This window comes from Sorghum bicolor, chromosome 10 (assembly GCF_000003195.3).
Source record: "Sorghum bicolor cultivar BTx623 chromosome 10, Sorghum_bicolor_NCBIv3, whole genome shotgun sequence".
Classification (NCBI taxonomy): Eukaryota; Viridiplantae; Streptophyta; class Magnoliopsida; order Poales; family Poaceae; genus Sorghum; species Sorghum bicolor.
In genome coordinates this window covers 58,707,713-58,732,812 of record NC_012879.2, presented here as the reverse complement: position 1 = coordinate 58,732,812, position 25,100 = coordinate 58,707,713, and the positions used below count along the sequence as shown (strand labels likewise).

Here is a 25,100-nt window from a genome sequence, read left to right as displayed (position 1 = left end):
GGTGATGCCGGCCGCGGCGAGCTGGATGGAGAAAGACGGTGGTGGTGGTGGACGCTTTTTGGACGGGTAGAGGCAGGCAGGCAGGCAGCCGCCTCAACGAGAGAAAGCGCCAAAAAGGCGAGGAGAAAGAAGAAAGGCTAGGTAGCACGTAGCAGTCCATTTGCAACACAAGGCGCAAGGGACAAATCGCAGAGGAATCATCTGACTAGATCTCGGCCACTTTTGTAGTACCATATTACTAGTAAAAATGCTGCTGCGCTCTAGCTCTACTCCAGTACGGAGTACGTGCAAGAGAGAGCGACAGGCGGAAATTTAACTTGGCCACGCATGCGCCTACGTTTGTCGAGCCAGGCAGGGGTGCCAATAATTGGAACACAAACGTGCATTGCATACCTCCCATATATGTGTACATTGCCACAGTGCACTGTTCAAAAAGCGGCGTGCATGCATTGTGGTTGTGGGCTTTCCATCGCCGGCCAATAGCCCGACGCCATGCATGATCCATCGCACACTGCCGTGTGCAGAGAACAGGACGGGGACAGGCTGTGCGTACATAGCTTCGCACTCGGTACATTACATGTACATCTCATCTGTCGAAGGCGGCTAGCTAGCCATGCTCAGTGGATTGCACGACTCCGAGATGAGAATCCAATATCGTGTACTCATCGCCGAAGTCGACGTGTTCGTCACGTACCATTTGATCGATTTTGCCAACTATATTCTCGAGCACTTTTAACTGAAAGGGACGCACCGAGCCATGCCGTGCCGTGCCGTGTGAAGCCTCTGTGAAGTTTCTCTGCAACCAGCCGCAGAAAATCGACGCCTCTCAAGCCCGCCCAGCCAACGGAGGCGCATGTATATTTCCGGGACTGCAACCCGCACTGGTTGTACCAAATACTCACTTCGTCCTAAAAAAATAAAGTCGTTTTAGAAAAAAAGCTTAAGTCAAATATTGACAATATAAATTATAAATAAATAAGTTGTTAATTTTGAAAATGTGAAAACATATGAATACATTTATCTTAGAAAATATTTTTATAAAATTATACATATATCACTTTTCAATACATTTTTATAAAAACAAGAAGTTAAAGTCATACTTTGGAGACCATATTTTTGCCGAAAACAACTTTATTTTTAGTATGAATGGAGTATTCTTTTTCTCTCGTGTCCAAAATGACTACCAAGAAACTAAGGAAGATAAGTTGGTGAAGCCAGTTTGGAGAGTCTTTATTTTTTTTAGAAAATAAAAGAGACTTTTTATCATTATTACATAGCTTCAGTAATACTGCTTAAGATAAGTCAGGGAAACAAGAAATACAAAACTCATTTGTTTCATCATCACATTGTAGCAATGCCCAGAACTACAGTCATTATGTTTACATGAAAGTAGTCTACATAAAAGATGTACATTTGCATTTTTCAAAGATTAGATTATTACGACATCTCCAAATTGCCCAACATAAAGCGCTTACCTCAAGAATATATTTCTTGTCTTTTAAATCAAAATGTGATAGCCAACTCCCTAGCATGTGGGCTATAGAGTTAGGATGGGGTTAACCCAATGGCTATATAGACAATCCTCTAGATTCTCTTGGCATGATGACAATAGAAAAGAATGTTTAACTTTGAAGGTTGGGTATCCATGTATCTTCCTAAGATCTTGTTTGTGATCCACTGTTAATTTTGGAGGAACCACAAGCCAAAACTTGATCTTTTATTTTCATCGGATCCTTCTGAAAATGGGAGTCTTGGGACTTGTGGGAGAGATTTCGAGCTTAGATACTTGTTTTTAAGCAAGGTTTGACAGGTTCCTCCTTCATTAAGCATTATAATCCTCTTGCTTAATCAACATTTATTCTAGACTTACCACAACAACATACTATAGTACGTGCAGAAGTCATAGCAACGTAAAGCCTCTTCAAAAAGGCCTCAAACCTTTTGAGTGACATTAACTTCCGCAGAAACACTCTACTAACCGCTACGAAGAAACTAAAGCCTTGTTTTGTCAATCTAGCATGTGAACAGTCTACCTTTTATTTTAGTTTTACGGTTCAACAATTTTTGAAAGCTTTTGGCTATTAAGGGTGTTTTTTTTGTTTTGTTTTTTTTTTTGCATACGTTGCATCCGAGAGCCTATAGTTGGATGACAAAGCCACCAAGGCATGCACCAAACAACGAAGTCACCGCGCTAGGCATGGCCTAAAACATGACGTCTGTCCTTTGTCTCTTATAATCCAACATTTACAGATTGACAAGCCACAAGGCACTTTTTTACGCTCGCTAGTACAACTGTGTGGTGGGTTCATAGTCCCAAACAAGCTCTAAAACGCATGTGGAATCAGCTTTCGAAAATGCGAATTGTACCAGTACACGTGACTAGCCCACGATCTGATGGCCGCCACAGCCCACACAGATCGGTTGTCGCGGAGCACACAGCAGCCCGTCGTTTACGCGGCCAATATATGCCAGAACGTCGTCGTCCCTGTAGTGCTGTCGACTGCCGATACATCGGGCGTCTTTGGGCCCGGAGATCACCGACGCGTACCCTCCCGTGTCGTGTCCGCGCGTCGCGGCGTATGCGTGGCCTGTCAGACTGGCCAAGTTGGGCTAGCGTACGAAGGTACGTCTGAGCTGTAGGGTACCACCTGTGATTTGTCGCGCTCTTCTCGTCCCGAGAGTGCTTCATCAGTTTAACGCGGCAGGGCGTCTCTGATTTATTGGTCCAGCGGTTGGCATTTGGCAAGAGGCCATTTAAATTCTTTGGATTACTATAAGAATTTGGATACATTTAAACGTGGGAGATTTTAGAACATTGTAATCTACTCATATTTTTTTAGATATCCCAAAACTCAATAAAAACTTGGATGACGTAAGATTCGATATTTAATACTCCATGCATGTGCCGTAAGATTTGATGTAACGTAAAATCTTAAATTTTTTTTGAAATTAAACAAGAACCTAGCCAAATTTTATTACTTTGGTCAAAATTGGTCTCCGCAATTTTTTGACTTTATAACCCTTAATTACATTTTACCATCTTTGATCATTTTAGTATTTAAAGTTAACCAAAACCTTGATCAATAATTTAACAACTGAAACTTGGTCATCCCAAAAATAGGCTTGGCTAGTACATGGCACATTTGTATAAAAACCAAACAGGCCAACCACAAAGCAATTCTAGATCTAGTAGCTATATAGAAAATAGAACTACTCCAATGCTTCTCTCTTTTTTTTTAAAAAAAAATACACATATCTCAAAGCAACCCATCAAATTAATTATCTTTTTCTTAATTATTTTCCTCTTAGATGCCGCATGGGTCAGGCACGTCCAACCTAGCCTGATTTTAGCATGACCCAAGCTCTCTCTATATTCCCTTTGTTCAAAGCTCCCCGTTTGTTAAACGAGACGACGTCGCTGACATATTGCAGCTGTAGCCGGCGGGCTGATGAACCAAGAAACCGCAACTGGCAGACCAAGCAGGCATGCAGCACCTCCATCCTCATTCGGTAGTCCTTCCCCTCCGATCTCATTTACCAGCGAGCGTAATCTCAATTGAATCTCGAGAAGATCCAAGCTTGTACTGCCGACAATCATAACCATAAGTAATTCTTGTCATATTTCTCAGATGATCACCACTAATCATGTCATCGTTGTTTATTCCCCTTATCGTTCATATTGCTACTCTCTTCCCATGTCGAGACCACCATTGAACCCAGCGGCACGAGGAAGGGGCACTGCCGACAAGCAACAAACCTATGCCTACTACCTGATCAAATGGCACGTGGTGACCGCGGTACCACTTGCACGTACGTGGAACTGGGCGAGTTCCGGCGGCAGCTCCTCAACCGACACATCTAGGCTGAACTCGGACAGGGTACCCATGCGGCATGCGAGAGATCTAGGAGAAACTTAATTAAGAAAAATAATTAATTTGATGGCTGCTTTGAGCTAGGTTGGTGCATTTTTTTGAAAAGGGGGAGTTGGAGTGTAGTTTTCTATAGAAAAAACGAAGGGAGGATCATGATGCCTTCTCGCTGCCGATAGCTTCATTATTGGAAGAGGAGGAGAGGGACTGGCAACGGCTATGGGAAACCCCAAGCACCCCGGTCAAATAGGTAGCAAGCTGACATTGATAGGTTTTGCGGTGTAAAGATCGACAAATTTTAATTGTTTTTTTTTGAACTAGTCGGAGGGGAGAGGTTCCCCACCTTTTGAAATTCAATTAGCCCCGCCAGACGGTAACCCGTGGCGTGCAAAAGAGTTGGTGATACAATCGCTGATGAAGGCGTGCCAGCCCAGGAGGCTGTTTACATGGCTAGGGGGGAGGCGTTTACGCCAGATTACAATGTCATCTCGAACATTACACAGCACACCACGCACACTGAACTGTTCGTCGCGGAAAACGTGGCCGTTCCGCGCATCCTAGATCCTCCAAAGAATTGTCAGGAACATGAAGGGCCAGAGGGAAACTTCGAGGCCAGGTGGCGTTTGTGCCGTCCAGGCTTCTTCATTGGTCATGGAGGAGAGGTGCTGCATTTGGACGATCTCCCACACTGCAGAACTTGTGTGACAGTGGAAGAAAACGTGATCTCGATCTTCATCTCCCAGGCGACATCTTTCACAGGTCGGCCCATCGACTATGTGCTTGTAGTAGAGGTTGACTTTAGTACTCAGACGATTCTTGAAGTACAACCATGCGAAGATTTTGACTTTGTTGGGCAGCTTGGTTCGCCAAATGAGTTTGCCATACTCATCACTATAGTCTCCAGAGGAGTCCAGCACGGCGTAGGCGTCCCTGACGGTGTATGGGCGTTTTGTAAGCTTGAGGAGTCGAACGTCCTGGCCGTTGCCCAGAGTGATTCCCTGCAAAATTTCAAGCAAGCTGCCTAGCTGTTGGCTAGCAGCAGTGGTTAGCCGCGGGCGAAGACGCAAGTCAAAACCGTTATTGAAGACACACTGCACCGAAGTGTTAGGCCTAAGGGTGTGGGAGAAGAGGGCGGAATGAGTGGATGCCAGAGGACCAGAAGGGAGCCAATGATCTAGCCAGAACGAGGTAGAGGCCCCATTGTTAAGACGGACGTAGGTGATGGAGCGGAAGGTGTCTAGATTTTCAGAAATGATGCGCCAGAGGAACCCAGTTTCACCAGCAACTGGTCAAGATGGCAACGGGGAATTCCCCGTCGGGGGATAAGCCACCATCCCCGTCCCCGTGGGGCTAAATTTTCTCCGTCCCCGTCCCCGTGAACATCAACGGAGAACATTTCCTCCCCATCCCCGTTCCCCGCCGGGGATTTAATCCCCGCGGGGATATCCATCCCCGAGCTCAGTCAAATAAGTTTCCACACAGAAACATAAGAAAGTATACAGAGTCATATCATAGATTCACGGTAAAAATCTTCAGCACAACAACGCACTAGCTGTCGAAGTGTTGATGCGTCCAGCACATAAGGAGAAAAAACAGCCGTATGTTCACAAATATGGTACACACACAGGCATACGACGCAAACACTAAAAAACCAAGAACACACTAGTCCAGCTACACCAGTAGGCCATCAACCGACAAGGTTGCAGACCAGCCTCCAGGTTGCTAGCAGCCGGACACAAAGAGGCAGGGACACCTCGGCCGGACGCGTCGTTCTCACTGAGAGCTTGAGAGGCTGAGACTACGTGTTGTTGGGTAGAGATCTGGCGGAGGAGGACAGGGGCACCGCACAGCCGCGCAGGGTGAGCGGCGGCCGGATTCTACTGGGTGGAGAGAATGGATAGGGTTGGGGAGAGGGAATTAGGGTTAGATGGCACATATATATACTCTCAGTCAGTACTTGGGCCTTTACATGGGCCTCGTCGCTTGATTGTTGGTGCGCGGTGCGGCAGTGCTTGCTTGACGGGGCGGGTCTGCGGGGATCGGGTCCGGGGACAAGCAAACCATCCCCGTCCCCGTTATCCCCGACGGGGATTGATTTTCTACCAAATTCATCCCCGTGGGGAACAGTTTAGCTCCATCCCCGTCCCCTAATAGGGGAATTCCCCACGGGGAATCGGGGATCGGGTCCCCATTGCCATCTTTAGCAACTGGGGTGTCAAAGGTAGCCGCGGAAGATTCAATCCAATCTTTCCAACACATGTCAGCCCGGGAGAGCATCTTGTCGATGAATTTCATGAGCAAGCACCTGTTCTGGAGTTCTAGATTTTTGACACCGAGGCCGCCTCTGTTCTTAGGGGCTTGGACAGACTCCCAAGCCACCAGGCATTTTGATCCATGACATTTATCATCTCCTGTCCAGAAGAAGGCACGCATCCTGCTGTCGATTTTTTTGATGACTGTTTTTGGCACGCTAAGGGCGGACATGTAGTGGAGGGGAAGAGCGCTTAGGACCGAGGTACAGAGCGTTAGACGTCCAGCTCTGTTTAGGAGGGAAGCTTGCCAGCCGGAGAGGTACTTGTCGCAAGACGAGATTAGAGGGAGACAATTCGCCACAGAGATTTTATGGGGGGAAAGAGGAAGCCCAAGGTAGGTTTGGGGGAAAGAAGAAGGGGTGGCACCAAAAGCAGTTGCAAGGAGTGAAGCCTCATCAGCAGGAACCGCGATGGGAAGGAAGGTGGTTTTGTGGTAGTTAATGGAGAGGCCGGTAGCGCTTTCAAAGAGTTGGAGGATTTGTTTAGTAGCAGCAATTGCAGCAGGACTACAACGGATGAAGATGAGAGTGTCGTCTGCGTATTGGAGCACGGGGCAGGGGGTGCCATGGAGGATGGGGTGCTGGATGTCAGCGGCAACAGGGTGGGTGTGGAGCAGGCGTTTAAGAACGTCAGCAACGATGATAAAAAGGTAAGGGGAGAGGGGGTCTCCCTGCCTGAGACCGCGCTTACAGTTGATCCAATTCCCAGGCACGCCATTGAGCAGAACGGCGGTCTTGCCAGTGTCAAGAAGGTTCTGGATCCACGCACACCAAGTATTTGTGAACCCCCTAGAACGCAGGATCCTGATAAGGCTGTCCCAGGAGACGCAGTCGAAGGCTTTATGAAAATCAAGCTTGAGAACGATGGTAGGGCTGCCCCTGCGGTAGCAGCAATTCAGCAGGTCCGCAGCATAGACAAAATTATCAGCAATGCAACGGCCTTGCACAAAACCAGATTGATCAGAGGCGACAAGGGAGGGGATCAGAGGTTGGAGGCGGGAGGTTAAGACCTTGGAAATGCACTTGACCATAGTATTTTGAAGAGCAATGGGGCGGAAGTCCCGAGGCCGTCTTGCTCCCTCTTTCTTGGGAAGGAGAACTAGGAAGGACCTGTTGATACGCTCTAGGTCAGTAGAATTGCTGTAGAAGGCGGACAACAGCGCACAGACAGACTCAGCAACCAGAGGCCAGGAGTGCCTAAAGAAGAGGGGACCGAAGCCGTCAGGCCCAGGGCTGGCCGCAGGATGCATGCTCCTAATGGCTCTGTAGATTTCATCATGAGAGAAGGGGGCGTCAAGGCAGCCAAGGGAGCGTTCATTCGGGTAAAGGTCAGAGAGAGAGAATCCCAAGCTGTGCTAATGTTTGTGCCCAGTAAGTCTAGATAGAAGTCGTGAAGAACCATAGCTTTCTGCTCATGCTCATGTAGCTCGCTGTTATTGTGTTCAAGGACTTGAATATTATTTTTTCGGCGACGATGATTGGCGCAAGCATGGAAGTAACAAGTGTTTTCATCACCATCGATTGCAGCCCGTATTTTAGCTCTTTGTTTCCAAGTCAGCAGGCGGGCTTGGGTACATCGGCTGAGAACAGAGATAATAACAGCACGAAGTCTCAATTCAGGGGCACTGAGGACCCTATGTTCCTCGACGAGGTCAAGCAGGTTAATAACGATTTTGCAGTCCGTGTCTTGCTGGTAGATGTTAGCATTGCTGCTTTTCCATTTTTTTAGACATCTTCTTGTCTCCTTAAGTTTGGCCGCGATGGCCGCAGAAGGATCTCTGTTCATCATCCGACAGCTCCAAGCGTTAGCAACAGTGTCCTGGAATCCAGGGAAATTGATCCAATAGTTGTCAAACCGAAAGATGTTGGATTTGGGGATGCGAGTGGAAATGTTGACAACAAGGGGAACGTGATCAGAAGTGCGTCGGGTGAGCGAAGAGAGGGTGGTGTTAGGCATGGAGGCATCCCAAGTCGTGTTGATGAACGCTCTGTCAATACGTTCCAGAGTTGGTTCGACTCGCTGGTTAGACCAGGTGTAGCTACGGTCCAGCAGAGGCAGTTCAATGAGGCATACAGAGTTGATATATTCATTGAAGGCTGCAGCTTCAGAAGCGCGGAAGTTGCTGTTGTTCTTATCCTCAGGGTATCTGATCATGTTGAAGTCGCCGATGATCATCCAAGGAACGTTAGGGTCGGAGGGAATGGATCGGAGCTCGTCCAGGAAGTCTGGCCTGCCTTCGGGGCTGGCAGGAGCGTAGACATTAGTGATGGTGAAGGCGAGGCCGGAGGAGGTAGACGTAAAGGCGATGGAAAGGGTGTGAGGGGTGGTGTGAGTGGAGGAGGAGTGCAGCACAGAGCCATTCCACGCAGTGATAATCCCTCCAGCAGTGCCGATGGAGGGGATGAAGGTGATCTCGTCCAGGCGCCGGGGGAGGAAGGAGAGGCGCTTATGAAGGGGAACATCTGGGAGCTTGGTTTCTTGGAGAAGCACAACATCAGGGGAAACCGAGATCATTTCAGTAAGCACAGATCCACATTTGACAGAATCATTCAGACCTCGCACATTCCAGTTACACAACTTGATGCTTCTATTCATTCGATCAGGGAGTTACACCATACACTGGACGGGGCAAGCAAGCAGTCGTCAACCATTTTTACATTATTCTCGCAGCAACAAACGCTGCTCCTAACTGGTGTAAGCACTGGAAGGTGAAGCATCCTAAAACATAAGCTAGGGGGGACATGGCTAGCACTGCCACCGAAGACAAAATTGGAGTACAAGAACTCCACAGGGGTGTGACCAGCGCCGACGCCACAGTCTGTCGGGACTCTCCAGGGTCTCATCAGTTACCGGCCGACGGCCCGGCCGCCTCACCGGCAATCCCAGCACACTCTTCCTCTGACGCTCCACAGGCTGCAGCAATATCCATCAAGGAATCAGCGTCATCAGAGAGGGAGAAATCATGAGAGATAATGTAAGAGCGAGATAAGGAGTTACGGAGACGGCGCGACGCACCAGAGAAGTCGAACTTGGCGCGCTGGACCCTTGCTGCCTTGTCCTCTGGAAGCTCGAACCCACCCTCTTCTTTCTCCTGGAGGCGCTGGCTCCTCCTGAGCTTGTTGGCAGTGTCTTTGGCGCGCTTGCGCCTGGCACGCCTCTTGCGGGCGCGGCTCATGTGCTCAGGCTCAGTGTCTTCGGCGGCGGTGAAGAGGATTGGAGACCCGATCTGGAGGGAGGCGAGCCCCTCCGTTGGATCCACGTTCTTGCCAGTCTCAGGCCCCCCGACAGAGCGCGTGGCATCCAGGGCAGCCACTTCATGCACCTCTTCCTCCGCCCCACCGTCAGCTGTGGCAGTGTCTTCCGGGACGCCGTCTTCAGGTTCCTCCACAGTGGACGCGCCGAGCCCTGGCGCCACCAGAGGCGGCACCCCGCCAATGCCGTACCAGGGCAGGCATAGAACCGGTGGGGTGGACGCGGGTGGGCGCGCAGGGTACGGAGTGGCGCGCCTCCCTCTAGCCGGCCACAGGGTGGGGGTTGGAGTGACGTTCTCCCACTCCAGGACAGACGCCACCAGGTTCTGAGGGGCAGGTGGCAACTGGGTCGGGGGGTTCCCGACCGGGTGGTAGGGGGGAGCCGCATGTATGCCTGGTGCGGTCCCGAAGTCGTAGTCCCCCCACTCTGGCTCTTGGCCGACGTCGAGCCACGTGCGGATGGCGTAGATGTTGGCGAGGCACGCAGGACCGTTGTGGTTCCGAACCAGCAGCTGTTCTGGGATCTCCTGGTGGTGGTCCAGGCGTACGACCGCATGCATGGACGTGTAGTCGCCACCCGCGAAGCACTGTGGGTCGAAGTAGCAGACGTTCTCACCGCGGCCAGCACCTCCCGAGCTCTGTCCTCGTCCCAATGCTCGAGCGGGAAGTCCACCACGGCGATCTCGGCGTAGACGCGGTAGAAGGCGTAGAAGCGGTTGTCGGCCTCCTCGTGCCACTCGACGGTGAGCGTGTTGTCGTCGTGGTGGATGGAGCTCATGGCGACGATCGCGTCCCTCTCCTCAGGCGAAGCAAACCTCATGATCCCGACGCCCCGTGCCGACGCAGCCAGATGGAAAGCTGGGGCACCGCACGCCTGCTCCATAGCCTTGCGGATGAAGAGGTGAGGCGCATGCACCGCCTGTCTCAGGTAGACGTAGGCGAAGCACCTTGCATCCTCGTAATCTCCAATGCCCACATGGGCCTCCACCATGGTACGTCTGGGGCTAGGCGGGCTAGGAGGTGGAGCTAAAGGGAGCTCCGGGGAGCTTGGGCGGGAGTTGGACGAGGCGGAAGAGTAGGTCGACATTGTGGTTGTGGGGAGCTGCTTGCAGTTGTGGCTCTTGTGACCAGAACGAAGGCAGGTCGAGCATTTTATAGGGTCACGGCATTGAGAGACCAAGTGATCCGTAGATAGACATCTGTAACATACTTTCACCAATTTCTTTCCTTTGTATTTGACGAAGTCCGATATTTCCGAAGAGTTACAGCGCTTGTGTCCAGTATAGGTAGATAGATCAGGTTTACTGCCCGTCTGAGTACGTGTCCTGTAGAGATTATGCGCAGGGTTGAGGTGTCGACTGCCCGTTTTACCAGCATAGGTAGTATTGGGTGAGTAAGCACTCCGGTCACCATCACCCGTCATAGGAGTAGGCTGCACAGTGGACGTAGGCTGACGGAGCAGGGCCTCAAAATTTTAATTGTGGATTGATTGTTGACCCAAAGCTAAGATTGACTCAAGTTGGGAAGACAAGGTGAAGGAATATACTAAGTGGAGGCTTTGAGGGACTAAGTGTAGATGAAGAGCAGCTGGTAGCTTGGCGTCGAGGATCAAGGCTATGGTGAAAAAGCAATGCTTGAGAATTCCAAGGAATTAATGATGCCATGAGGAGTCATTCTATGGCAAGTATCAAATCATTGTTGAATAAAACCAATGTAGTGAGTTGAAACTATAGATTGAATTCATACATGCTGTAATGGTTCAAGTCACTTGGTAAAGATGGATTTGCTAAAATGACTGAGAGCAAAATGGTTGAAAGTTGAAACCCCTATGAGAAGACATTGAGAAGGACTGTCATATATGAATAAGGCACACATGCTCAAGTACATTAAGTTACGGTTTCTTTTATCCATGAGTATATAAGTATACCATACTATTAATAGGATGAAAATTTTGACAAGTCTCTAGTGCTCAAGAAAACTTAGGATAAATTAGTACAAAAGTCTGCCATATTCCAATGGCATGTTTGGATGGGTGCCATTGTCAGCCATGCCAAATATTGTTCGTTGATTGCGAAGGAGGTGAAGGTTTGGATTGAGGCCAAATTTTGGCACGCTCAAGACCAGTTTGTTTCATTGCCGAAGTTGGCCGGGTGCAGAGTTTAGCACGGCATGGGAGGGGCAGCATCCAAACGTTTGGCTACGCTCTTGTTCAGGCTCCGCCGGTAGCTACTGTAACGGAGCCAAAAGGAGCCGCTCCAAACACTAAATTAGACCATTAGAGATGTCCTTAGCTGTAGAAAAACATGAAACATAGCTACGTTCCTCATTCCGTATACATCATCCTGAGAACATTTCCGTTCCTAGGTTATAAAAATATCGCTTCAAATTCCTCTTCCCATGCATCCCAAAACATTGCTGCTAAGGGCCAGCCATGCCCATGACTTCATGAGTCTTCGACGAGTCCTTCTCGTTAGCGTTAGGTGTCATATCATGCCGGCGTCTTTCCTGAGTGGCTGACAGTGATTTATTAATGTCGCTGAAACCAAACCGCCAGTGGTTTACCCTACCTAATTTTGTTTGGTGTTCAGTCAGGTTAGGTCACTCCACATCCTGATACGAGACGTCTCCCTTTCCAATAATAGTTAAAAGTTTTTCACCCGATTCACTCTCTATCTATCATGTGAAAGCTTCCCACTCATGGCGTTTTCCATCTAAACTGATAGTACTTTGATAGATGGCAACCTGACAGCGACTCCGATCCGGAGGTCGGTGTTTGGATTGCACCGTGGTGAGCTCCAGATCAAAGATGTCGAACTCGAGGAGGTTAGCGACGGCCGTGATTGTATCAATGGCGGACTGTCGAGGATCTGACGACTTCCTAATAATAGTGACTCATAAATAGCTAATCTAGTTCGATCTTCTAGAAATAACCCTCTCACAATACTCTCCACAATAGTTAGCGACTTTCTAATAGCTAGCGACTTTCAAGCTAGCTATTTGCAAATTGCTATTAAAAATCAATAATATTATTCCTAGAGATTAAATAGCTAATGATTTGAACACTATTGCGGACGCCCTTAAAAAAATACTGGGACGTGATAGGTGGCCGTGGTTGTTGGTGCATGGATTAGATTAGTAATTTTTCTTGGTATACTTAGGGTCCCAATCGCGATAGGAATCAAGCACACGCCAGAACCGCGCCGGCCCGAGCAGCTTGAACCGTGATGGGATCACAATAGTAAAGTAAGCAAGTGCGTTAATTTTAATGAAGCTAAAGTTGTTTTTGGAAAGTGTTTGACAAAACCGCATTTGGTGGCAGTCGTGTAATAATTTGTGAGGAGGAGCAATGAGAAACTACCGCCTCCTTGGTACGAACTACGAAGTGCTTCGTATGAGCATAAACGTGAGTTTGAGTTAGAGACATGACTACTGTACTCATCACGCACCACTACTCTTTAGTAAAAATGATCAAGACTGATTGGGACTTGGGAATCGTCGAGAGTCGAGACACACACGACGGGGCGCAGAACAGAAGGTTGCCAATGGGGCGCACCAGGTGGGGGCGTCCCCCGGCAGTACGCCGTGGCAGCGTAAATTGGCTGCCTGCGGATGGTGCTCTCCATGAGTCCATATGGCACGACGCAGCGGCAGGCGAGTGCTCCTTCCAGTCCTTGTGTTGCCTTGGCTCTCCACCAGGATGGTGGTCGCGCGGGACAATGGTGGACGTGGGATGGGCATGGGCAGTGGGAGATACAGGGACGCGACCATGGAGCAGATTTGTTTGGTTGATAAGCTGTGGGCTGATTTATTGTGAAAAAAAAAAACATTGCTGAATGGTTGGCTGATTCGGTTGATAAACTTAAGCGAACAATGATGGCTCTGTAATCTGTATCCATCCACGGTAGCAAAGATAGAACAATTTCCAAGAGTCACTTAAAGTAATCAAAACTGATCAGAGGTTTCTAACAAAGCATCCACATTAATTCTCGTGAAATTGCTACAAAACAAAGATAAATTGTAATTCTTTACCATAACAAGAAAACACCTAATCAATGAGGTCTTATTCATTTCTTTAGCAAAAGTCCACCAGATTCCCGTGATTTTCTATTTTTTTCACAAAAATAAATCCACAACTTTCCTTTTTATTTTGAAAGTTTTTTTATTTTTGGCAAAAAAATCACATATTTTCTTTTTTTAAGTTACAAAGTTATTACTTTTACATATAACTTGTAGAACAAACTTCAACGTATAAATTTTATCAAAAAAAACTTCGACGTATAACTTATATATATGACTTTAACATATACTTTCCATAGTTATACATATAACTTATACATATAATTATGTGACAAAGTTATACGCGTAACATTTATGCTTTATATTTTACGGAACAAAATTATCAACATTATTCCATAGAAATCTGCAAAAAAATATACAAAATACTTTTATTTATAACTTGTTTATGTAACTTAGATATATAACTTGATGAATGGTTTAGAATAAAGTTAGACATATAAGTTATTATTCACGAACTTTGAGGTATAAATTAATATCATAATATATTATTAGAAATATGAAAACTATGTATAAGTGCTTGTGGCATCACTAACAATTTTGATGGATCTAGAGGCACGGGAGGTTGGATGTCACCCAACCACCGCTTCCTTTGCCCCCTCTTCACCTATTGCCACTAGGTTTGGCACCCTCTTCCGCTAGGCTTTAGTCTCAGTTGGAATGATAAGGGAAAAGTTTCTCACCAAAGGAATCTACCTTAGACGGCAAGGCCGTCAAAGCACGCAGAGCTCAACCTAGATGTATTACAATGTTGATCAAATATGAAGCAAAAGATGTTATAAATAAGGGCACACGGGGTGGCGGGTGGGGGCATAACCCCCCTCCCCAAAAAATAAATTTCATAGTCCAATTGAGGATTAGGGATTGTATATAATGATGATGTATTCAGCAAAATGCTTACATGTCTTACTGATGTGAACATTATAGTTGAATGTGTTAGTGAATTTTAGAGGTATGGGATAGTGTATTGTCTAGTTAGACAATTTGCATGTTGAAATATATAGTGGATTTTTGCTTAGTGGAATTTAATGGTATGTGTTGCTTAGTTCGACACGTTGCATGCTGAGATAAATAGATAGTGGAGTTTTGCTTTATAAGAGTATATAAGATAAGATACCATTCAACTGATTTGGATCGTTAACCCCAAAATCTAGAATATTCTCCAGAACTTAGAATATTTGTCTTGTGAAGATCAAACACTTTTTTCTGGATCTATAACACTATCCCTGCTCAACCAAAAAAACAAACGTGTAATCTTCCCAAAATAGTATTCTTCAACAGAATCTACAACTCTTATAAAACAAAACTCCGCTAGCTATTTCTCTTGACATATAAGATGTCTACCCATCAGTCCACTATCATTATCACTGACAATTTCTCTTGACATATAAGGTGTCCAACTCAGCAATCCATTATTATTTTCAATTAAAATTCATTAGCACAAGAATTATAATATCCACGTCAGCAAGACACATCATCCATAGAATACAATCTGCACGAACATGCTAATAAACCTATACATATATTATATCATGTTCCTGTATTACAAACACCATACATATAGATTCCTCCTTCGTATTAGCGACCACAGAGTTCTCCAAGTTTTATCTAAACATATAGACCTAAATTAGATTTTGTTTTGCAGCATGTACTATAAAATACAAAAGTAAACACTGGTCCTATAAAAAATACTAAATTAAATTCTTATTGCATCCTTATATTTTAATAATAGATTTGTGTGTTCTATCTACCATAGTGTCGCACTCCTCCATTTCTCATATTTGATGGGAAGTCACGGTTTCAGCTCATACGAGTTTAACAACGTCTGTCCAGTGATAAGTAGGATTTCAACATATGTCAAATAACGGTATGAAGTTTGGTTAAAACGTATTTGAATATTTAGGGTCGTTGAATACATCTTTGAACCACAAGACAACTATGAGACAATCCATTACTAATAGGATGCGTGTAATTTCTCTAAGGGCGTTCGCGATGGTGCTAGTTACGTAATGTGAGAGGAAAAAACAAAAACTATTTTATATATTTTTATTCTTTTTATGTATTATTGGATCTGCATGTTTCTCTCATATTTTTGGATTACGTGAAATAAATTAACTATTTATTCGTCGTTAATGACTACTCTCTCCTACTTTTTCTCTATCCACGTCATAATAGCTTACCAAATAGCTAGTCATTGGGGACGCCTTAAGCGGGCGCTTTCACGACGCCTGTACACCTGTTCATTTGAATTTTTCTACCGAATTTGTCAGTTATTTAGTCGTGCTTTTCTCAAACAATAAATCCGTAAACAATACTTTCAGTTGTCTTTTTAGACAAGTATATACTAATAATTTGCTAGGAACAGCCATTAAGGCCTTGTTTAGTTCACCCAAAAAACTAAAAAGCTTTCAAGATTCCCTATCATATCGAATCTTACGGCACATGCATGAAGTATTAAATATAGACGAAAATAAAAACTAATTACACAGTTTGGCTGTAAATCGCGAGACGAATCTTTTGACCCTAGTTAGTTTATGATTAGACAATATTTGTCACAAACAAACGAAAGTGCTACAGTAGCGAAATCCAAAATTTTTTGACATCTAAACAAGGCCAATACCCGTAGCTTGTGAACATAAAAAGAGAAGGCATGTTTGATATGCTGTCCGTTGGCCTGTTTTTTTTTAACTAAACTGGAGGGGCTTTCACCCCTACAGCATTTATTTAAAAAAGAGTTTAGAAAATCTACAAGAAAGAAATAAAGAAACAAAACAGGAACCAGTAAGCCCAAACACAGGGTGCTCAAGAAAAAAAAAAGGTGGGCTGTAACGGCGCGTGTTGAATTACTTAGATCCATCAACGAGCTCGGCCTCCATTTGCAAAACGCACTCCCTCACCTGGCTCTCACCAAAGGGCAAAGGAAGTTAGGGTACGGCTCCCTTGAGCGCTGAATGGTGAGTTCGAGTCACCTCCCGTGCCCGTGTCTCTCACCCATGGCTCCATTTCTTCCACGCCCGGGTGGTGACGAGGAAAGACAGGATCCCACTGTCAATTCGAGTCGACGACGTTGCAAAATGATTATTAGGACTTGCACCTGCACCTCCGATATTGCATACTAGCAATTAGGCAATGAGCAAAATTGTTCTTAATGGGCTGGACCTGCTTGGGCCTATTATAGAGCCCACCAATGCACGATTCATGAGACGCGTCGGGTCCAAAGAAACAGTGGATATTATATATATATAAAGCAAAGGAAAGCACGTCTCTGACTACTCCGCGTGGGGCCCACTTCTTTCTCCGGCGCGACTCTTTCTCGCGCGCCTTTCTTTGCTTGGGCCTTGTTTAGTTGTCAAAAATTTTTGCAAAATTTTTCATATTCTCTATCACATCAAATTTTTAGACGCATGCATAAAGTATTAAATATGGACGAAAATAAAAACTAATTACACAGTTTGGACGAAATTGACGAGACGAATCTTTTGAGTTTAGTTAATACATAATTGAATAATATTTGTCAAATACAAAAGAAAATGGTACTATTCTTATTTTGTAAAAAATTTTGGAACTAAACAAGGCCTGTTGTTGCTGCGACGACGACTGGGCGAGCGCTGACACCCTTCGCCAGATCGACGACGGCGATGAGCACCCGCCAGGTATCATCGCGGCCCGCTCTCTTTCTCCTCCGTTCCTCCTGTGCGAAGCCGAGCACCCCCAAAGCCTAATGCTTTATACTGGTTCCGCCCCTGGTTTTAGGGGACAGATTCATTGTTCGTTGTGGTATTCGTGTGCGACGTAGTGCCGCCCTACCATTCCAACCCAATCCGCGCGGTTCGTTTAGGTCATTCGGCCTGCACGGTCGATGAATCACCTCGCTGTAGGAATTGCCCAACTAAACCCTAAACCCCAGGTTATTCGGCGGTAAAACCACCTAGAACCCAATAGGCTGCCGCATGGAATGCAATCTCATATCTTGGCTCTCTTCGATCTATGTTGGTTTGCACGTTTTTCCCCCGGCACTACGGGAGACAGACACTTTGCCGAGTGTCAAAAACACTTGGCAAAGGGCACACGGCAAAATTCTGGCCGGCAAAGGTGTCTTTGCCAAGTGTTTTTTATCGGGCACTCGGCAAAGGCTTTACGGAGTGCCAACACTCGGCAAAGAAAAAAATAAAAAAAGCCAAAAAATAGATTTTTTTTTTTGGAAAGGGGTCATCAGCTAGCACCCGGCTAGCGCACCCTCCACCTTTTTTTCAGCTTCATTGTACAAAATTCACGATTACGCCAAAGTAGGATTCGAACCCACGACCTGGAGGTCACAGAGCTCCCTCCTTCACCACTGCACTACATCATTAGTTGTGAACATATTATATTTTGGTTCTTCATATTATCATATATCATACTAAATCACATATAAATTGATTATTTGAGCCTCTAAACGATTTCAAATTAAAAAGTTGTCAACTACAAACATTCATAACTTTTTGAGATCTATAATTTTCATTTATGAAGTTTCTCCATCCGAGGTCGTTTACAAAATTTGAATTTAAAATTTGAGAAATTTAAACGTAGTTTTTGCATGACAACATGATTTCAAATTAAAAAGTTATCAACTATAAAGTTTCATAACTTTTTGAGACCTACAAAGTTTATTTAGTCAGTTTTTTCATCCGAGGTAATTTCTGAAAATCAAAATTAAAAATTTTCAAATAAAGACACAGTTTTAAATGATAAGATAAACTCAAATGAAAAAATTTCATAACTTGTCAAAATCTATAAAGTTTATTTTGATTGTTTGATCATTTGCTCATCTGACACGGTAATTCTAATATTTTTTACAAATCTTATATATCTCTCTTGTAGTTCTAGGAACTTTAAGAGAGAGATAAAATTTGTGAACAAATTTATTTTCACTTTGCCAAATGAAGAAACGGCCAAAATAAAGATTATAGATCTTGAGAAGTCATACAACTTTGTAGTTCAAAACTTTTTGATTTGAATTTGTTTAGGGCTTTAAATTTTGATTTGAAATTTTCTTTGCCGAGTGTTTTTTTTTTGCCGAGTGTTTTTTCTTTAGCACCGAAAAAAACACTCGGCAAACCACTAGACAGAGCCGGATTCCGGTAGTGCGGGGAACTTTTGGACCTTTTGACACATCCAGGTGTGCTAATCTATTGCTATTGCTATCTATCATGTGCAGGAAAAATGGCCGAGCACCTCTTCAAAGATAAATTCAAGGTGACCAGGCTCGATCCTGATGGCAAGAAGTTCGACAAAGGTAATCTATCATCTCTGACTTTTCCGCGGCAAAATTGAATCCACTGCAACTACAGATAACACAACGTGTTTTGCTCTTCTGAAACTGTGTTTAGCTATGCAGTTCTTTGAGTGCTGGAAGCAGGATTATTCAGATTTCTGCATTATATCTTGCTGCAAATATTGGAAGATGTAATGTCGCATTTTTTTTAACAATGTCCATGGTCAGTCACTCGTATTGAAGCTACAAGCGAGAATGAAATGTACATGCAACTGGATGTTGCTACTGAGGTCTATGCAATGAAGCTTGGTGACACATTCAACATGGTTTTAGCTCTCACTCTCAACCTGGATGGATCAACAGACGCTGGCTACTACACACAGGTGACACACCTAATTAGTCTCATACTTCCTCTGTTTTTTTTTACATGTTGTATTTAGTTTTGTCCAAAGCCAAATATTTCTATCTTTGACCATCAACATTTAAAAAAAATGTATATAAGATATATGTTTTTAGATTCAATATTATGAGAAATACTTTAATAGTATCGTTCACATGTTGTGAAACTACATGGATTTTTTTGAAATTGATGATCAAAGTTAGGAATTTTGACTTAGGACAAACCTAATATGACAAAAGTAGCTTGATTTTTTCTTTTTTTGACAACAGAGTAGCCTGTGTTGACATTATGAAACTTTTGTGATGGGAATACAGATCCGAATGTGTTTGATGTGCCATGATATTTTTCATTTTTCTCTTCGACTGAGGCATAGTTTTATTGGGTAAACAACATGATGCCATTACTTTCATGCAGGCTGGAAGAAAAACTCTTGCTGACGATTATGACTACATCATGCATGGAAAGCTTTACAAGATCTCAGAAGACAGTACCAAAGACAGTAATGGCAATTCATCTACTAAAGTGTATGCCTTCTCTGAATTTGAGCAATGTTACTACACTGTTTATTGTGACACTGGTTTATTTCCTTGCCCCTTGTCATTTTTCTGGGTCCTAAATTATTTATATATGAACACATAAAGGCAATTGTGCGGGCTGTTTTGTGAAGACTCCCTTGCAGTTACTTACAGCCTGTGGGTGAAATAATCAACTAAAAGTTACAGAAATGATCCACAACATAAGTTGGAACCGGGATGATTGATCCCACATGGTATTCTCTTGTAGATTTACTCTCTGGTGTATGTAGGTCCGAGGATACAAATAATTTATTTTATGTGTATATGTCATACATGTCGTCAATTCTTGACAAGTACTAGTACTTCATCTGTTGCATCCTGTTAAATTTGAAAATTTACTAAGGTATTCTTATCGATTAAGGTTGTGTTTGGGTTTTAAGGTGAAAATTACTTTACAGATTTACATAGTGATGAAATACTGCGGTTTGTGGCCATGTGAGCATTTATTAGTAATTATATAAGAAACAATGTTCATTTGATCAATGAATCATCTATTAGTAATTACTTTACAGGTCTACACAGTTTTTTGTGTGTAGCTTTCAAAAAAAAATGGGAATCATTGCAAGGCCAGTCTATTTACCGAAAAAAGGAAGCAAATTATTTAAAGCAATTGGCTTAATTAGATAAATTTGATGCATGGGTTATAGAGCATGGGTAAGTATGTTGTACATGGTTATAGATGCTCCCAAAGAAACTTGGTTAGTTATTTCATGATGAAACAGTTCAGATGCATGGCATTTCTATCTGCTGTTTTAGTTGCTTGTTCATCTTGTTAAGCACTTGGTATTTCAGAGAGCAAAATTGCAATATAGACTGAATTGCACAGTGCACACATACCTGGCATGCCCTATTCAATGTTTATTGCAATCAATTATGTGTTTCTGCCCAGTTTGTTATATGCTACATTTTCTAATTCAATACTCCCCGTGACCCGTGTCCTCATTCCAGGGAGATTTATGCATCTTTTGGTGGCCTCTTGATGATACTTAGGGGTGATCCTTCCTGTGCTGCTGGCTTTCAGCTGGATCAGAGGCTGTTTCTTCTTATAAAGAAGCCGTAAATATATTAGCAGAAAGGCTAGTTAGCTACCTTGTTGGTTGTCGTGCTACCCCCACCATTCATGTACTCTCTCCATGGTGGATCGATAAGAAATGTCTTCTTCTTTTTTTGAGGAAATTAGAAATGAAGCCTTGTTTAGTTCGCAAAAATTTTTAAGATTCCCCGTCACATCGAATCTTTGGTCGCATGCATGGAGCATTAAATATAGATAAAAATAAAAACTAACTGCACAGTTTACCTGTAATTTGTGAGATGAATCTTTTGAGCCTAGTTACTCCGTAATTGGATAATATTTGTCAAATAAAAACGAAATGCTACAATAGCCAAAAACAAAAAATTTTGCGAACTAAACAAGGCCTGACTTCTAGTACCACGTTAAACATGTTTGGATAATAGTATCTTCGTTCTACATTGTCTATTGCATGGGAAGGTTGTTTTGGCATGGAACTATGGATTTTGATCTGAGCATGTCTGAGCATGATGTGATGATTATACAGCAGTTATCCGCCTTTGCTGTAAATTATCAGGCAGTGGTATCAATGATTTCTATGAGAACATTGGACCACTCGATCTCCAGCATCTGGTCGATGAATCCCCCGTTGGCAGCTGTTGCGAGTACATGGCTTGCTTTTGGATGGTTACAAAGTTCACATGCCATTTCCCTCCCGGCCTCCTTGAGGACAAGAACCAACTGAGGCCCAGGAGAACAAGCCTTTACTCCTACCAGATATAGACTTTTGTATGCATAAACAAAATAAAACTTTACTCCCTAGCCTGCTGCACCTCCCCTGCCAGCCAGAGCCACAGAAAGGCTCCAAGAACCATTTGCCAAAAACCAAAACGGACTGAAGATTCAAGATTGCTGGAGCAGGACCACTGCCTGGCTCTCCAACAGAGCTTGAAGAGCTGGCAAGGAGCTCTGGTCCAAGAACAATCCATGGAGCACGCCTCCTGGCTCCTGCTCATTTGCATTTGCTCCTGCTCAGCCTTTTTTCCCCCCACATATCTCCAGAGGACCAGAGATACAAATACTGCTGCCGCTTCATATTGGCTACCCACCTGTATCATGCATGCCCTTGCCCAGCAATTGTACTGGCGCCTGTACTAAATCCGAGAAGACATGTTGTGCAGAGTGGCCTTCAATTCAAGCATCAGCATGCTATGCTGATCAAAGACCAAGGACAGGCAAAAGGGTACAAGAGCATTAACACATGCCCATTCCAAGTGAGCAGTTCAGGTGATGGGCTGCAACAGCGTTGTCTGAGTAACTAGCACTTAAAAACAATGCATGTTACTACTACGTTTTACAACGACAAAAGTTGGGGGAAAAAAAAGAGAACATTTTTTTATAGAAGTTGAATGAATCCCTTTCTGCCATGACCCATGATCACACAGCACAGGGCCTACAGGAGATACGATGCTCGTAGGATCCGTGGAGATCTTTGCGTTCAGAAGGTCCTCCTGTGGCTTGTGAAAGCTTTTGGTTGGAATGGACAGAGAGAAAGCAAGCAAAATTCAGATATGACGAACAGCCGAATCTTCCGCTTCCAGGATGGGAACAAGCGCCCAGCGGAGGAAAGCTGGGAGAGAGCTGATGAACCAAACAATTCTTGCTTCTGACAGAACAAGCTAGAGAGGCAGAATATACACCCGGTGCTGGCAGACAAAAAAAGCTCGAAAAAGAAGAGGAAATGGACAGCATCCCAAAAGAATTTTCACTGCTGAAGCTGAACTAAACTACTACACCTACTACTGATCACTATCTTCTGGTCCATGTCCATGATGAACAGAGCAGAAGGAATAGGAGATGATGATGAGCTCGTGCATACCAAGAAAGCCTGTGCATGCTGTTGTTGCTGCTGCTGCCCCCCTGAACTCTGGTGGCTTGGCTTGCATTGCTCCTCTCCACTGGTGTTAGATGACATGGATCTTGTTGGGTTGCACAGCACGATCATCTATCTGTTGTGCAGAGGGTTAGGACCCGTCGGTATGCGCCGCTTCTCATCATCGTCGTCGGCGCACGCACCACCACCAGCAGCAGCAGCGCCGCTCTCTGATTGCCGCCCGCCGCTCTTACACCGGGTGGCGGCGCCCGCGGCGGCGTCAAAGCGGACTGACGCGCCGACGCCGACGTCCGCGGCAACAGCGTGGCGCACGGTCGTCGTTGCACCCGTCAACGGCGGCGGCAGCCCACTCCCGCTGTGCGTGCGAGGGCGCGCGTGGGCGTGGGCGTGGGCGTGTGCGTGTCCGTCACCGTGCGCGCGCCTCGGCGGCGGCAACAACGACGGCGCCGACCTCCCCTCGGCGACGGCGGCGAGCTGCAGCACGACGGCGATGGCGAGCCACGACAGCGCAGTGGCGGCGCGTGCCCACCGCCGCCGCCTCATCAGGCTCGCTCGCTCGCTCTCGCCGCGCGCGTCACGGCGTCACGGGCGAACGCGCTCTCTTGGTCTGGCTGGCGGCTACACCCACACGGGCCCTCGTCTCGGGTTGGTTTGATGCGTGCGCGAGGAGACGGGAACGAGGGAGACAGTGCTCGGGCACGGCAGGTGTGCGTGCGCTCAGGTGAGGTGGTGAAACAAATGGGAGTATTCGTGGACGGAAGAGTTGCCGAGCCTGCTCTGAGTTTTAACAGCGGGAGCGCGGTGTTCCGTGGTGACCTCTACTGGCCGGTGACCGCGAGTAGTAATTGCAGGCAGGCCTGCCTTCCCTGCAGCGAGCCCGGGCTAACCGCGCGTGTAGTAGTGTTAACTCCTTGATGTCCTCACTGATGAGCGCACGAGAGAACTGGCATGCATCAACAGAACTTGCAGTCTATTGGCTACTAAGGAAAAGTACTATTTGGGATTGGTCATACCAATATCACTGGCTTTACGTTCTGGAAAAAAAAAAGGAATATGTCTATGCCTCAGTCGGAGTGTTCTGAGCCATCTAAGCACTCGATTTCTTTCCTTCAAATCTTCTTCATCCTCCTTAGACTATCTCCAACAATCGTCACCCAAAATACAAGACTCATTTATCCTTTGGGTAGCGCTACAGGTAAAAGGTTCCATACCTATTTTTAGTCTTCTCCAACAACAAGACCTAAAAGACAACACTCTCTGCAAATGGGTCTCGAGGAGAGAGGATACCCAAATTTGGGTTATGCCTCCCCTGATACCCAAAATAGGTCTTCTGTATGGGTACTCTGTTGGAGGCTATAGGTATTGTGTTGGAGACCCATTTTAGATTTGGGTTCCAAATAGGTCTCCCTGTCAGGAGATAGCCTTACACACACCGTGCTCACTAACCAAGGCCCTGCCATGGCGTAGTAGGGTCTCGTACTGCCACCACGGTCGTAGCCGTAGAGCTTTAACAAAACCCTACCATGCAATAGCAGTCTCCTTCTTTTCCTCCCTCCTCTATCATCGCCGCAATGGCAATGGGTGCCCCTGCCCCGACCTAATATCCGGCTGCCTCTCTGACACTAGAAGCCTAACTGTTGCCATACAACTTTCCTCACCTCCTCGCCTCCCACGTCAAAAAAAAAAAATCTTCTAAGGCGGCTGGATTTGGAGAAGAAGAGGAGAGAAAAAAGAAAAGAGATCAAATCGAATTTTGGGTTGCTTCAAAACACTCAAGTGCTGTATAGAATTTCTAAAAAAAAGTACCTTCAACATGAGACATGTCAGGAATTGCTCAGAGGTGAAGTACCGGTGGAATGGATTTTTTTTTTTTAAGAAACAGGAGGGGCAAGGAGCCCCAATTGGAGATTTTATTGAACAAAGGTAAAGATAAATATCAGAACAAAGTACAGTTAAATTACCAGTGGAATGGAAATTAGCTGCAGAGTAATTTTACCACTCCCTAGAGCTGCAGACTCCAAAGGGCGAACAGCACAAGAGCCTTGATGAATCACCCATCCTGCAGCGCAGGTAAACACACGACGCCCACCGAACCCCATTGATGAGCCTTGAATCCCCCAATCTCGGCGAGAAGGACGCGCAGGACGGAGAGGTGTGTGCGTTGGCGTGATAAATGAGTTCCAGTTGCATGCAGCACGCGACGGGCAAAATGCGAGGGGCTCGAGGCCTGCAGCCTGTACCCCTCACTATGGTGCAATGCCATTTGAGATTTGCCAATGGCATGCATGCTCCGTCCTATGGCTGGCGCGGTCGGGCGGCGGGCGGTGTGGGAGTGGGATCTGGCCAGAATGCCAGATCCATCATCGACCTCGACGAGACGGCAGAAAGGCTGTCCGAGTGCCCGGCCGCCCGCGGCGCGTTTGACCGCTGCCGTTTGCATGCTCACCGGTGGTCCGGTGCGT

The 25,100-nt window shown here is 45.5% G+C and overlaps 2 protein-coding genes across 2 annotated transcripts; one reads left to right on the top strand and one right to left on the bottom strand.

Annotated features, from left to right (window-relative positions):
* Positions 18,709-22,414, top strand: LOC8065134 (DNA-directed RNA polymerases II and V subunit 8A). The gene is made up of 6 exons (XM_002438892.2): positions 18,709-18,781; positions 18,989-19,143; positions 19,575-19,684; positions 20,684-20,791; positions 21,225-21,327; positions 22,190-22,414. Exons 1-6 carry the CDS (start codon positions 18,709-18,711, stop codon positions 22,412-22,414), a joined length of 774 nt encoding a protein of 257 aa, XP_002438937.2.
* On the bottom strand, positions 22,392-23,181 carry LOC110431417. The gene has a single exon (XM_021450528.1). It carries the CDS (start codon positions 23,179-23,181, stop codon positions 22,750-22,752), a length of 432 nt encoding a protein of 143 aa, XP_021306203.1. The 3' UTR covers positions 22,392-22,749.

What these genes read in the sequence shown, in the direction of transcription:
- LOC8065134 (XM_002438892.2), top strand. Translation starts at nt 18,709, where the DNA reads ATGGCCGAGCACCTCTTCAAAGATAAATTCAAGGTGACCAGGCTCGAT. An exon ending in ACGCTGGCTACTACACACAG is followed by an intron (nt 19,144 to 19,574) that starts GTGACACACCTA and finishes ACTTTCATGCAG; the next exon opens with GCTGGAAGAAAAACTCTTGC. An exon ending in TTTCTTCTTATAAAGAAGCC is followed by an intron (nt 20,792 to 21,224) that starts GTAAATATATTA and finishes TTGCATGGGAAG; the next exon opens with GTTGTTTTGGCATGGAACTA.
- LOC110431417 (XM_021450528.1), bottom strand. Translation starts at nt 23,181, where the DNA reads ATGAGGCGGCGGCGGTGGGCACGCGCCGCCACTGCGCTGTCGTGGCTC.